The sequence below is a fragment of the Nipponia nippon genome, unplaced genomic scaffold (genome assembly GCF_047370975.1).
Source record: "Nipponia nippon isolate SJK-2023a ecotype South Korea unplaced genomic scaffold, ASM4737097v1 scaffold_7, whole genome shotgun sequence".
Lineage (NCBI taxonomy): Eukaryota > Metazoa > Chordata > Aves > Pelecaniformes > Threskiornithidae > Nipponia > Nipponia nippon.
Window position 1 is genome coordinate 48858882 of NW_028262391.1, and position 15341 is coordinate 48874222.

The 15341-nt window shown below is 41.8% G+C and overlaps 1 protein-coding gene across 2 annotated transcripts in view; it reads left to right on the forward strand.

The window, feature by feature from the left end:
- CMIP (c-Maf inducing protein) overlaps positions 1–15341 on the forward strand; it is a 140055-nt gene that overhangs the window by 77654 nt on the left and 47060 nt on the right. For both annotated transcript variants that reach the window (XM_087740165.1, XM_087740167.1), the window contains exon 3: positions 7246–7296. In XM_087740165.1, the coding sequence (XP_087596291.1) occupies positions 7246–7296 (51 nt within the window). The remainder of the gene's footprint in view (positions 1–7245; positions 7297–15341) is intronic.

Sequence of the window (15341 nt, forward strand, 5' to 3'; positions counted from 1 at the left end):
AGGAGACTTCAGTACACTTATGGGAAATTAGGATTTCGATCTTTTATAAAATCATTCTGCCTTGCTAGCCTGAGCAGCAGCATGCTCTGATGTAATGTCCAGCTCTGGTATTGGGAAGTGTACGATAGTGGAAAAAGTCAAACAAGTCCAAAACATGTTCCCAGTACTGTTTCTTCTGAAGTACACTTTTGGTGAAGACTGAATCTAAATGAGGTTTATATATATAGAAAAATGTTTAAATGAACTGTTTTGACTACCCCCCAATTTATTTCATATTTCTGATTAATTTCAATTTTATATTTTGATATATTTTTTTGCACATGCTGTATTGTAAATTCTTTAGTACTATGGGATACTATTGACATGGTTTGACATAAAACGAAGCATTTTAGTAGTTCTGAATCACAGGCTTCCCTGATTTATTCATTTTGCAGAAAAATTTAAAATTCCAGCTTCTGCTTCACTGATCTGAAGCAGAAGCAAATTTCGGACAACTGGCATTTCCCTCAGATAGAAATTCATTTCCAGCAGTCCTTGTGGGAGGATGTCAGCATGTGGTGTTAGAGCATCCTTCGTGTATTTGTGTGTTAGGCATGACAAATGCCACAAGAGAGTCCGAGTCCATGTTCAAGTTCTTATCCCTGCTTTCCGCTGTCACCAAGGTCTATTTCTGGCTTATTACTGCACAGTAATGAGTCAGAGAAGGAAGAGTGCCATTACCTTCCCTTACATCATCCTGATGTCCTCCCATAGCAATACTGACCCATCCCAACCTATTTTAACGCATAAAATCTGACAGGCAGTGCCGGAGGTGATGCAGCTCCTCTTAGGAAATCGGATCATGATAACAGGACGTGTCCACCTGGGTTTCAGGGGAGGATTTGGCTCTCAGGCAGCAAACAACTTAATCTGGGCTGGGATCGCTTCGGAAAGTCGTCTTTGCGTGTGTGTGCTTCCCGCTCGGCATTTGTTGTATAAGCACAACTGTCTGAGCACAGGCGTGTTTCCCTACCCGGTGTTTGGGGATTCTCCTCGTCCCTTGTGGGAGTCACGGACAGTCAGTTTTCTAGACATGCTGGTGGCTTGTGCTTTCTTTCCTCCTGCCAAACGATGTGGTCCCTGGTCCTTCTGATGAGCAGCAATTGGCTCTTGCGGATTTTTTTTTTTTTTTTTTTTTTCTTTCCTACAATTGGGATAGCAGGTATGAAAGAAGGTGTTGCTGAAGGTGGCTCGTAGGCCACAAGCTCTTTAGGCCAGGAAATAGGAGCCAAATCTAGCCTTTGAAGAAGCGTGAGCTCGTTAGTGTCAGTAATAGCTGGGCCTCCTTGGGCAGGGCTAAACTTCTGCGCTTCTGCTTTCCATCTGCAAAGCACAATGTGTGATTATGGTGGTGTGTGGATGATCATGAAGAGGATGCTGCTATTGATAGTGAAATAACTGGAATAACCTTTTGAAAGAGACTGAAAACAACTTAGAGTATAATTTCACAAGCTGCTTAGCACCAAATCTAGAAAGAGTCCCAGGAAAAAGGCTTTGGTATTTCAGTCATGACAGTACTGCCTGCTTTCCCGTGGTGTCCTTTCTTTTGGATGGGTCCTAAATGCCCCAGAGCCGCCACTTCCATCCCTACCGCTAGTGCTGTTTCATTCATTTCTTGGCAATCAAGCGTAGTCAGAAGGAAAAACAAACAGAACAGGAAGCCTTGACAAGCACAGCAGTCACACGTTCAGCTCGGTGCTTGAGCACGCTGTTTTTGCCAGGGAGTCCCCACAGTAAATGTTTCCACTGGATTTTTAGTAACGTTTTATTTTACTCTCCTCAGAGAACCTGCCTTTTGTTTTAAGTGTGAGTCCAGCCGATGTTGCTGGTACGGAGAGGTCATGCAAGGACCAAAATCCAGCAGAGATGGGGAGTATTTTCAGGAGGAACGCAGCATTTCTAGCAATTACCAGCAACGCTGCACCTTGAGTTAAGCCAGAAGAGGGGCAGGTTTCACTTGCAGGCCTGCCCGTGTTGTGGAGGTGTGAGGCTGGGGTGTGCATCAGCTGTACCAATGTTTTGTGCAGTCTGGATGAGGCAGCAGCGCGCGTGCCACAGGGGTTTGACTTCCTGCAGCCCTGAGCTGCGCCGCTCCGCTGTTCCCGTGGCTGATGATAAATTGGTACAGAGAAGCCTGCAATATTTTTCTAGTCCTAGTAATGAATATCAGCTGGAGGAAAGCATAACCAAACCCCATCCTGCTGACCAGAGAGCAACCGAGGGAGAGAAAGAGAAACATAGAATAAAACCAGGAAGAGTTAAAAACAGAATCTGGATCATCAAATCCCGCCTATTGCCTCATCTTTTCACAGGGTAAAACCCCTTAGGAGGGCATGTATGAAGGATGCTGTTGTAAGGAAAAACCTGGGAACTTTTTGCTACGTGGACAAGCCTGTTCTTGTATTCTTCTGAGTAACGCACATACCAGTAAAAAGGGATGGTGTAGTGCTAACTTACCGTTAAAGGAACTCGGTAGCATGGCATGGGCAGTGTGGTGGAAATGACAAATTTTCTGCTGATGCTTGTTGCTGTAGACATATTGGTATCAGTGGAGCTGTGAGTATTTATATTAGCTAAAGGTCTTCACCATCATTTCTGGAGTGGTTGGTTTCTTGCGGAGTTTCAGGTGTTCTGTTTCTCAGCAGCATGCAGGTTCCTATTTTGTCTCCTCCTCGCCTGGGTGGAAGGTACTGCAGGGGTTGTAACACTGGCATGAAACAAGTGTTCAGTTTCCTATTTTTGTGAGCAAAAAGAAAATCTGCTTTTAAAAAGTTCACTGCTTTTTAATGAAAAAGCGTATTCCTTTCCTACTAATTGATGAAGAAATTAAGTAGCTTGGGTGCAGAGAAAAAGACTTCCTTTTCTGAGCAGAGATGTAAATTTACTCATGTTGACCAAAGCTCTGGATATGCAGGTATTTAATCTCTTGCACAGTTTTCCTCCTGTGAGCAGTCTTTTTGAAGCTGATGAAATTAATCCTATGAGTAAAGTTGGTACTGCAGCTGATCCCAGGTGGCTTTTCCTCTCTGAATGAACATTTACACCCCAAAAATTAGAATATAAAATCCTTCAGAACACAATTCCAGGATCAACTCATCTTAAGAAAAAAAAAAAAAAGTACTACCTACAGTAGGCATTCTTAAAGTAGATGTTCTTCCTCCTCATTGGAATAATAATAAATAAGCCACAAGTAGTTTGAATCTTCTTGCACCTTCTAAGAGTTTTACTGCCACGTTTTCTGGTTTTCTGAAGTACTTTTCTACTATGTTGTGGTTGTGCACAAACAACGGGAGGCCTTGATTGTGCAAGAAGCTCCAGTCAGTTGGACCACGTGCCACCCACAACCCTGCTAAAGCCCTTGCATTCGAGAACAAAATTCTTAGTGGAATTGGGGCCTAAACATACCAAACACACAGGGGGCCCAAACTGTTATTTTACATAGATAGGTTATAAAATCTCCTTTCTACTTTGTTCCTATCTCATTGACTATTTGTAACAACAGCAGGCAAAACATTTCCAGGTTGAATCTTTTTTTAAAGTTGGAAAGGTAGCTGTAAGATTAGTGGTGTAGGACCGGACTGGACCCACTGTGTGGGCAAGGCTGAGAGTAAGAAAAACTTGCCCTGTGTGGTCAGAATGCCTAAGGAAAGCCTGTTTTAAAGTCTTTCGTGTCTCATTTTCTCCTCTTTATTGTACCTTAGAGCTGGATAAATATAGTAGGTTATGCCCTCAGCTGGAATGAAAAAATGTAGGTGTCAGTTCCCGCAAAGTGATGACTTCAGTGCAGAAACGCTGGGCTCCAGGAGCGCACATCAGATAAAACTATAAATGTGTGTGTGCAGCCCCTATAAATGAATTGTAGTTCTCTCCACCACTTCACGTTTTGGTGCTCATTGCTCCAAACTTCAGAAATTTTGTGCACAATAACCTGTATGCCTGAGTAAGTCAGTGTGTGCAGAGGTGGCCGTTGGCTGGACAGCTGTCTGGACGAGTACTGACAAGAGCATGATGGCTCCTCTGTCATCCCGGCATGCTATGAAGCTCCCAGTTCTTTTGGTAAGAAAGAAATATTCCCTGTAGTCCCTTTCTCAGTGTAAGCCTGAAAAAGAGGAGGGAGGAACAAGGAGTGCTGTGCAAGAGTGAGCTCTTCGTTGTCCTCTGCAGAAGATCCAGCATTTCCTGCACATCGCTGTGGTTTTGCAGCTTGCTGGAGTCAGGCGGGCGGAAGGGTGCACGGGAAGGATTAGTCTCTGCTGCCTGGGAGAAGAGGGGAACAGTGGTGCCAGACAGCTACATCCAAGTAACGGTGGTTGGGTTAAGTGCATTCAGGCTCTCTGTGTTGAACACTGTAGAAAGAGCACTGGTGAAATGACTGTTGACGTTCCAAGTTCTTCTTACCGTTGAGCTCTGATCATTAATAGAAGCGTGGGGATTCCCTAAAGGTTTGTTTTTCCACTTTTGTGTTCACTTTGTTGTCTTTGTCTGCGTTTCCCTTGGAAGTGGTCTTGAACGACAGCCCGAGCTCTGAGGGTTTCCAGTTTTAGAGTGGTTCAAACTCCTAACCTAGATCCAGATGCAGGCTTTCTTGATCACTTCTCCTCTACAATAGCTAACGCTACGTGTAGGCAGTGCTTGGTCCCACACTTGGGACCTGGTCACTTTGTTAATTTTACTTTTTAAATGCTTTTTGTATATTGCTGCTGTCCAGTTAAACAAGTCTTTCCTCTGCCGGTTTTGGTTTTGCCTTTCATAGCGTTCTTTCTTTGTTTTCTCCTCCTGTATTTGCAATCCACTTGTGTCTCTACCGCTGCCTGATGCTCTTGTCCTCATTAATAGTTTCTGTCCTCCAGTTTATGTAAGGCATTTACTTGTCAGTTGCACAATCTATCTACACATAGTATTTTCTAATTATTTGTAGTAGTCTTACGGTCTGTAGCTACTGACATCCCCAAAGTAGGAGAATAATTAACAGTTATCAGCAGTTCCCATTTAGGGCTTTAGCATTCGCTCTTACTTTAGACTTCAGTGCATTTTTGGTTTGAGCCATGTAATGGTCAGACCAGGGACTGAATCAGGTTGACATTTTGCCTGTTTGAGACAAGTACTTCATCTCCCTAGAATATTTTTTATTTTATCAATTTAAATAACAGTATCTTAGTTTGCATAGCTCCTACATACTCCATCTGCATATTTTTTTTTTAAGGAAGTAATGGATGTGTAACTTGTGATATTATTGGTGCTGTTGCTTAGTATATGTGCTCAAGCCTACAAAAACTTTTTTACTTCATTTCAAATGAAGCGCTTTAAAGAACAAGTAAAAGAAAGTTTTTGTAGTTTTTATGTTCCCCTCTATGAAACAGTTTTCTCCTTTAAAAAAAAAAAGAAAAAAGGTTGAATTTGAAATTGAATCTTTCAGAGAAATCTGGTGGGTTTTTAAAGTGTTTTGTACGGACAAAGATAAGAAATATCTAAGCATGTTTAGTCCATGCCTTTTTAATTATGTTAGAAATGTTCTTCAGGCTTTTTGTGGCAAATTATTTTTGACCTTTCTATTATATTGAAATATAGTATAAAGTACATTGAATTGAAATTCAATTCTACAACATATAAACATATAAAAGATCTATCTTATCATATGTTGTAATGCACACATGTACATGAAATACTGTGTAAATAACAAAGAAAATCATTAAATACTGGCAAACCAAAATATCCTGAAGATCTGCACTCTAAATGTTTTAACAATGCAAAGAAAAACAAAAAAAGAAAAGGAAATTATGCTTTTTGTTTCCATTTGTAGCAACTTCATATTCTGATATGTCAGCATTCTTCATGAAATGCAAAGTTTGTTTTTGATAAACTCTGTGGTCAGCCAAGATTATTTATGATCGATTTATTCTGCTTTATTGCCTAGAGATCTACTGGAGGAGCAATTGATTCTCATTAATATATAAATAAATAATATGTAATAAGTTTATAAAGAGCATTACTCCATTTAATTCAGAGAAATCAGTCCAAATTTATGTCACCGAGACATCAGTATCTGACCTTGAGATTAAACACAGTTTTGGTAACCATGCAACATTTTTACTTCTGGTATTCTTGCCATTATCAGTGAACTGAACCAGGGTCAGGAAATAAAGTTTATTCTATGGTGTGGATTTTGCATGCTTACCTGAAAAGGTGCAGGGGATTGAAATTTGTTGAAGGATGCTTTAATTTGCAAATTTGCAAGTATGTGGGTTTTAGTTGGTGAAGAGCCTCAGTGAAAAAATTTTCACTGATTGTGTAAAACATTTTGAACCGTAAGTAAAAATTGCCCATTGGCAGCGATGAGAGAGAGTTGGAAAAGCCAAAGGGCATCTCTACCCACTCAAATATTTCAAACTTATGTCACCTTGTTAAGGCATGCACATTTACGTCACTGTAGATGCTTTTATATTTTTTGATACTGAGCCTTTTGACCTTTAGGAGCATTGAACTATTCCTTCATTGGCTACGAACCTGGCTTCACACTGAGAATTTCTGGCAGCTCTGCTTAATACAGACAAAACCGGGTGATCGCTGGGAGTGATTGCTGCAACATTTATGCCATTGCTGCAAACAGCCTGTGCATGTATTTGCACGTCTGCGTGTGTTATGCTTTTCACTCTGTTATAATATTGCTGAAAGAGCTAAGGCATTACTTGAATTGCTTTGGGGCCAGCTGAGGAACAGGGCAAGAAGGGAAACTAGAGTATGGAAAAAACCCACCCCTGCTAGTAAAATGTCAATCCGTCTTCTTACTCTGCTCCCGATGATTAATAGCAAAGGCAAATGTCCTACAGACATTAAAGATCTGACCAAAACCTGATTGAAATCAGGGAGGATTTTTCACAGTCTTTGGGTTGGACACCGTTTCATAGGAGGTTAATGTTTTGTAAGGGTTTGGTTTAGTATTTTACATTTGCAGCAAGGTCTTAGTGTCGCTGCTTTCTGTGAAAATAAACTGGATGTAATGTAAAGTTGTAGCTTTGAGCAAAGAGTTGCCCTCACTCTGATGAGGCTGGGTTTGAAGTTAGCCAGGGTCATAAAGTTCAGAAGAATACAGCGGGTGCAGCCTTCTTGGTTTTAGGGCACATGTGGGTCACTTGCTTAGTTTTGGCTGGATGATCTGAAGCCCTGGTAGAAACTAATGATGCTGTTTGTAACTTTTATGTATTGCAGGCTGCAAACAGTTACCTGAGGGATCAGTGGTTCCATTCTTTGCAGTGGAAGGTAAGTTCTGCACTTCACTGTCTTCCTTGTCTGCCTCTAAGAATACTTTTCCTATTAGCATTCCCTATTCCTTCATTGTAAGAGCCCTGAATGGATGAAGTCTTTTTCTTACAGAAACTCTAAATCAGAACGTGTATGCAGTTTGTATTTGTTCGTGTCATGAACGAAGTGGACAAATCAACTTGTTACGTAGCCCAGCTTTATCAACATGTGATTGTTTTCAAAAAGTAGATAGCCAGTAAATTCACACTTAAACAGTATGGAGATTGGATGGTTTTGGTTTTATATTATGAAGTGTATTACATTACAAAATGACTACAGCCTAATCATATGCTCTGGACTCTTGGGATGCTTGGGGGGTTTGTTTGTTTGTGTCTTTTTCTGAGAAACTAGGGAGAAAGGGTGTCTTTTAAAAAGAGTTGCTTATTGTAAGTAGCATCAATCTGTGATGCATCAGTCTGTGTTCATGCTTTAGGATAATTTGGATTTAAAGGCAGTTTCCATTTCAGAGGTCTCAAGCCCTTTCTCATTTGAAAGTGGGAACAACGGACTGATTGCCCTGAGCAGGGGAAGTGGATCACAGTGACAACATTGTCTCTCAAAAGCAGCACATTCCTCATTGAAAACTGTAGCTGCTGACCTTTGGATGGAATCTATATGGATCTTTGATGCAGCTGGAAACAAGTTTTGCCCAGATGCTGAATATGGTTGTCCTCTCTTGTCTTGCGGTGGGAAACACAAGCAGTAGCTTTTCAGCTCAGGACTTGTCTTCGGCAGGGTTTTAGTGAAGTCAGCCAGGCTGGCTGTGTAGCTTATCAAGATTTCAGCCTGCTGACAGCAACCACATGTGAAAATATAAGGAAATCCCTCCCACCAAACTGGTTTTGTTGTAGGTGTGTTTGATAGTTGCAAAATAGTTGTGTGGCAAAACTACAGTATTGGTTTGCTTTGTATAGGCATCAGCATCTGGCAGAATCATATTCTGAGGGGATCCAGGTTCTTATCAGTAAGAGCCAAGTGTTGAGATCTCCCTTTCCAGACCACTGGCATATTCTCCAGCCTGTTACCCTGATTGCCTAAATGAGCGTGGGACAGTAGTGCTGATAGCAGAAGGCTGGGCTGTGGTGTGGCACTTCTTTATTTTGGCCTCTTGACAGTATCATTACACAATGCCTAGCCAGTCTTGCTTTCTTTGCAACTCCTGAGGATGATAACAAAGAGCTTAAAGCATGCAGAGACGGTATCTTCATGTGGCCGTTATTTTCCCTCCTGCTTTGGCAGGCAAAGATGATCAGAAAAAGCATGGACAGACATGATGATGGAATTTCTTTTTCTACCTCTCCCCCAACCAGGACGGCTGTGGTACTCATGTGCTGGTGGCATGTGCCCTCTTTGCTCCCGCAGTGAGGGGAAAATTGCCGTCGAAGGTGCAATGGGGGGGGGGGGGGGAGAGGGGAAAGGAGGAGAAGAAGTAAGGAGTGGTAGAGATGCAACCTGGCCCCACCACCATCCACCCCATCAGTTAAATTGGGGGGGGGGGGGGGGGAAGCCTACACAGAATGACCTGGCTTGCTCGCATGCCTTTTGGTCATGGAGAGGGAGCTTTGCTCTGTGGGAGTTGTTTTTAAAGGAGTATTTCTTAAACTTTCCAATGCTTCTGACCAAGCCTCTCATTTTGGGAAACTCTGAGTAATTTAACTTGTTGCAAAGTAGAATTTATTTTTGCTTCCTTGCTTCCCTCCCCACCCCCATTAAGTTAGTTTCTGAAAAACAAGTGAAACATTATCTTGATTTGAAAGACCTTCCCTTTACCAAGAATAGCAAGTAGCTTTTTCCCATAAGAACAGTGACATGGTTTAGTCACTGCCCAGGTACTTTACACTAACAAATTCCTCCTTGCTAAAATGGAGATAGTTTTGATGGGTTTTGTTGCTTAATAGTTCAGAGGAAGAGCACCTGGTAACTTTCTGCTCCTTACTTTGGTTGATATTTGGCAGGTTTAAGTGAAATCACAACTGAACTAAGAGACAAGACAAGCGGTGTATCTCTAAGGAGGGTGGAGGACTGCAGTTTTGTGGTCTACCCTAGTGAAGTTTATCACTTTACTAGCACCATAGCCTATGACTTTAAGAGTCAGGTGCCAAGGTTCGTCTCACTCCATAATTTGTATGGTTTGATGATTAAGCAGGTAGTGAGGGAACCCACGAAAAAACAGGAAGCCTATTCTTCTGGAATGGGTCATTTACACAAAGCACCAGCTGGCAGAGAGATCGCCGCAGCTGTATTATAATTGGGTGGTTGTGCTGATGAATGATATATTTGTCCAGTGGTCTTACAAATAATAGGTCAAAACATTTCTGCGGGCGTGTAGAACACAGATGCAAACTGGTGCAGATAGCTGAAGCAGTTATTCGGAGGGAAGACATTCAACAGAGATGAGCTTGCTGTTGTTTGTACTTGTGTGGTGGAAGCATTTAGGGGGTCCAGCTGAACCCAGGGCTCCACTGTACTAGGCACCAGATGTAGGTGGAGCAGGAGACCTTCACTTCCCCTGCGCCGCCCAAACAAGGCTGGAGGAACCCATTTTACAGATGGCACGCTGATATTCTGAGAGTTTCCAGCATTGGGGTTTGCGGCCCTTGATCTTAAAACAGGAATACTTAAATTACAATTGTGGGAGCAGGTTCATATTCGATCAGTGTCCTTCTGGCTCCTTTTTCTGTGCTTCAAGCCTTGGGAGTCAGATGCTGCATGTAATCTAAGCTACCTGGAAAACGGCTAAGTCCAGTGAATAGCTGTATTGTTAAATATTTGGGGAAGCTCTTTAAGTTCAGGCACATACTGGTTATCCTTTGGTCTTGTATGAAGGTGCTAGGTCTGTGAGAGAGCTTTTATGTGGTGCAGTTTTAAGGATTAACACGCTGTGGGAATTCAGTTTGCCAGCCAGCACCCTGGAAATAATTTTTGTTCTAGAGACAAACATTGAAATAAACATCAATAATAATTTCTGCAGCCCAGAGAATAATAAAAGAGATGCTGCAGATAAACAGAAATAAAAGAATACCGAACACGTAATTATCCATGTTTTAGATCCAGCTCCAAGAGGTTTTATGTGTCATCCAACTAACTAGCTGTCAAGATGCTTACACAGCTTTTTAGATGCGACTTTCTCCTTGAATGCTGCGCTCATTGAAGAGAGCATGGATGTAGGGACAGGCTGTTCCTTATGTAGTAATTTTCTCTTTGGGTTTTCCGTTTCAAACCCTCCCACTAAGGGTTACTCATAATTCCTCATTTAATCTGGATATCGGTGTGTATCACAATTCCTGAAGGATTATTGGCCACCTCAGCCTATTTTTAGAAATCCTGATTTCCTTTGGGTTATAGCTGAGCCAAACGATCTTTGTCCAGAGAATAAACAGAACATGTTAACAACTGTCCAGATCCTCAAACATAAACAAATCATTAATCCATTGTGTAAGGAATGTTCCTTTCAACCAAGGAGGTTGGATTGAAACCATGATATTTAATCTTTGGTATTTGGAAGCTGATAAGTCATAACAGTGTATCAATAAAGATAACAACACTTTCTGTGAATATACAAAAGAGAATAACACATGCAGTTCATTGCCCTTTCTGGATCTAGGCTAGATACAGTGGTAACCAACCACTTCTGTAGGGGATGAATACAGCTAAGCTTGGCTTTGAGGGGTACTGTGACTAGTAATTTTGGGGGACACACAAATAAGCAAATACGTGGCCTTGCACTTTCCCAGACAGCATCCATCTACTTTTTTGCTTGTTTATATCTTGCCGTCTTTGGGCTGAGGATTTTCTGTGTATTTGTGTAGTGCTGAGCACATAGAGGTACCATCCTCTGTAGAAAACGTTGAGCCCTGCTACACCACATGCTTAAAAGTATTAGTCATTAAAAGACCCGCTTGACTAATTTAGTCGCATGTTGCACTTGAATTAAAAAAGACATCAGTGAGGTCTTCTCCAGGTGTCTTTAGGTCTTCTCTTGTGATACGGAGTACAGGTATAGATTTACATTTATTGGGGGGAATACATCTAAAGGTTACACAGGGCATGTTGCATTTTTTAGTATGCTTGATAGTAAACTCTGAACACCGCCCTCATTGTGGGATGTGGGTTGCTTGTGTTTTCTAGTTAGCTAAATGATGCAGCAATGAAACGTGTCAGTTGACGGCCTTTGGGGGAATGTCCTGAATTGACACAATGCAGAAGGAACAGACCTAGGTCTGCAGCAAAGCATGAAGCATGACTCAAGCTGAGCTTTGTGCGCCTCTGACCTAGATCTTGTAGAAAGGCTTGCCTATACCTTGTCTTTCTTACTGGTGCTGTTAACCAGTCCTCAACTGTCCCCTAATGAGTAGTGCTGCTTGGGTAGGGATTTTGCCCATTTGATAGCATGGACAGTGCAAATGTGTTAATTGTAGAATTGTTTAGGTTGGAAGGGACCTTTGAACATCATCTGGTCCCCTCCCCACCCACGCTGCCCTTTTCCTCACTCGATGCACGGTATACTTCGAAGTCGTACGAGGTTGCTGAGAGCCCCTACAGCCGAGCTGTGAAGCCCTATACCAGGCACAGTATTCACCTGTGGTCTCCCAAGTACTGAGCGGAGGGGAGCAGTCACCTCCCTCATCCTGCTGTCTGTCCTCGTGCTCATGCAGCCCAGCATGCCTACGCACCCCTGACTTGTAGTCAACAATTACATTACCTTTGTTTTAAAATTCATTTTCTACACAGACTCCATGTTTTGGTTCCCATGAATTGGGAAACTGGAACGATGCTGTCATTTGGGATTTGCAAACATTTTGCATTGAATGCTAAAACAAGCAGTGTTGGCCTTCATTCAAAAACTTCAATTTTGGATTAATATTTCCCTGGTTCTCATAGGGATTGTTGTATCTGTATCTTCAGGAAATGGATACTTCTATGCACAAGCAGCCCTATTAATTGCAAAGGGGTTGACTGTCCTATAAAGTCATACTTGACCCAAATGACGATACACTCTCTGGTCTTTACTGTGTCTGGGTTATGAATTCCTTGTCCATTAGTACCAAATATTTTTTTATACAATAGCTGTGGGTGAGTATCAGGTTTTTTTATCTAATGGTGAAAATTCAGAGGGAGTTATTTTTCTGTGCTTTAAAATGCAAAAAATTAAGTTGAGAGAAACCGTTCTTGCAAGTGTGGTAAAGCCTTCCTTGTGTAAAGCACCTTTACGGTTTTGTCACCATGGTAATGATTAAAAATAGTGCTGATACAGGAGTGGGGTTTATATAGAATTTAAATGATGACATTAAAGAAATTTATAGTCTTAAATCTCGGTAAATCATGCCTTAAAACTATGAGATCAGGAAAAAATCACATGGGTTATGGTTGAAAAGGCCCATGTCTGTCATTTGTGTTTAATCACCTAATTTATGATCGGAGAGAGGAAGTTTTGATACCCTGTGACAATTCAATAGCCATGTGCTGTACTGCATAGTGAAAATATTATTCAAAGAGCTCAGCAGTTCTTCGGAGTGGTAGTTCCTGGACTTCAGACCGTCTCTTTGGTGGTTACACAGCACATGCAACTGTAGTTGTCTTGGCTGTTTCTTTGCTTTCTTTAGCTGAAAACCTGAGGTATTTTCACAGAACACAGAAGTTCCCATTTTCTGTTATTTTGAGGTGAAACAATAAATACCATACAATTAGGCCAACGATGGCTTTTTTTTCTTTGTATTTTTCTTTTTCCTTTTGTGTCTGTATACGAGTCAATAATATATTGATGGGAACCTAAGCTGTGGAATTAAGTTTTGCCTTTCAAAGCCTCAGGGCTTTGAAAGCATTGTGGACTTTGACAACACACAAGTTTTGGAGGAGCAAGTTTCTTTGATGGATAAAAGGCAGGCCACAAATTTTTGGCTGGTGGTTTTACTCTTCCTGTGAAATGCACGGGTACCAGTTGTGGGAGACCATGAACAGGTTTTTTAAGATAGCCAGAGCCTTTTCCCTGCATGACTTGGAGCATCCTGATGGAGTTTCAGACCAGACTTTGTACTTCGTAGGGAACAGAGGCAGGGTCCAAGTGGTGTGTTAATAGATCTGCGTTGCCAAGAACAGAAGCTGGTACCAATTAGAGCTTTCTAGTGACCATAGTGGGACTAAAAATATATCTTGGCATTTTTCAGTTCCTGATGCACCCTTTCATGGGTAGGTTGATGTTTACTGCCAAGATTTGTTCTTCTTTTGTATTTAAGAGGTAACGTGAAATGCAGCTGTGTCTGACTGCATGGGGCTCCCCAGTGACATCCCCTTGCTCTTCCTGTGGTGATTGACAATACTGCCCAGTCTCTAGCCTGAGCAGCCTCACTGCCAATTCAGGAGCTACAGCATGGAGATCTCATCATACTTGCAGCCTTTTATTTCCATAATGTTTATTTTTTGTAGTTAAGTATTCTCCCCTACTACTTTTTTGGTGGGGAAGGGTTTTTTTGTGTGTGTGGTTTTTTGTTTGTGTGGTTTTTTGTTGTTTTTTTTTTTTTTTCCTTAAGACATCTTCATAAGCACATGAAGTCCATCAGTTCCGTCATTTTCCCGTGCAAGTTTGACAGTCTTAGGCCATCTGCTATCAGAAGTGACTTGAAAAATCTTGGCTTTGTTTTCTGTTTCTGAGATCTCAGTTTGCTAGAGGTAACTGCTGTCAGCAGCAGAAAGGCATTGATCTCGCTTTGGGAAGCGGAAATGAATAGATGAAGAACAGACAAGATGTTGACAGAACTGGATCTAGACAGAAAGTTTCTTCTCTTATTTTTTTATCAGTCACTGGTGATGTCTTAAGAACTGGAACAGGTAGAGTGGTTAGTGTTTGAAGTATTTTGAACAAAATCACTTTCACTGCCTTTGCATCAGGAAAATACCTCACTCTTTCTGGGGGACATTGGAACAGGCTTCTCCCTTAAGGTACATCTGCAGCGGTGGCTGATCATCGTCTGTGCTCTGCATTGGCTTAACATGAATCAGTTTAAATCTGGGAGCTGCATATCTGTGTCAGCACAGCACTTCGTCCAACCAAAAGAGGCTCTCAGCGACATGCTGAGATGCCAGCCTGGATCTGAGCTGCTGCTCTGAGCTGCTGCGCCCTCATCTAGCCATATGCACGCATGGTTTGTATACCCGTAGCTGCCTCCTGCATTGCCAAAACAGACTTTTTTAAGGAGACAGAACTCAAGGCAGTTAATGGCCTAGTGGTGAAATCTGAGTAGAAACTAGATAGTTATTTTCTATCTTGCTTTAGCTAAGTCAGGACCAGCTCTAAATTTTCCCCTCTAGACTTGGATGCTATCCTATTCAAACTAATATTAGGTCTGAAGATAGAGGGGTGTCAAAAACAGCTGAATAAACAGGTCAGCTTGTTATTGTGTACTTAGGTCTCGGCTCTGAAGAGCAGTAAATACAATTGCTGGAGTATGTTGCTTCTCAGGAATGCTGAACTGCTGGCCAAGAAGGATCCTTGGTTTTTGCCCTGGCGAATTGCTCCTCCGCATTATTCCAGGGCTGACCTTATGACTAATTCTTTGCAATTCAGGACTTCCAGGTCACGGTGACCACTAGTTTCACCAAATTATAACTTCTCTGTAGCTGTCATAATATAGAGCTGCACCAAAATTAGTCTCTCGTTCAGATTCCTAGCTGCAGAAAAATCTGTTTTTAGGAGATCTCTTATGAAGACAGGACAAGACTGGTAGTCTTTCCCAGGAGTGTAATTATCCTCCTTGCACGATGCATTGGGTGTGAAAGCCTAACTCTGGGAGTTGACACATGCTAAGTGCCTTGATAAGCTGCTGTCTTGGGGCCCAGTTTTGCGTTATGGATGTTATGAGGACTCTCGGTGTCAGAAGACCTACATGAGCCTGAAGGAGCAAAGGGCATCTAGGCGTTGTTTTAAATTTCTCTTTACTTTCTTGCACAGTTTTGTCCTTATGTTTATTTCTTCCAACATAATTAGCGTGTTGAGTGCATCACAGTGT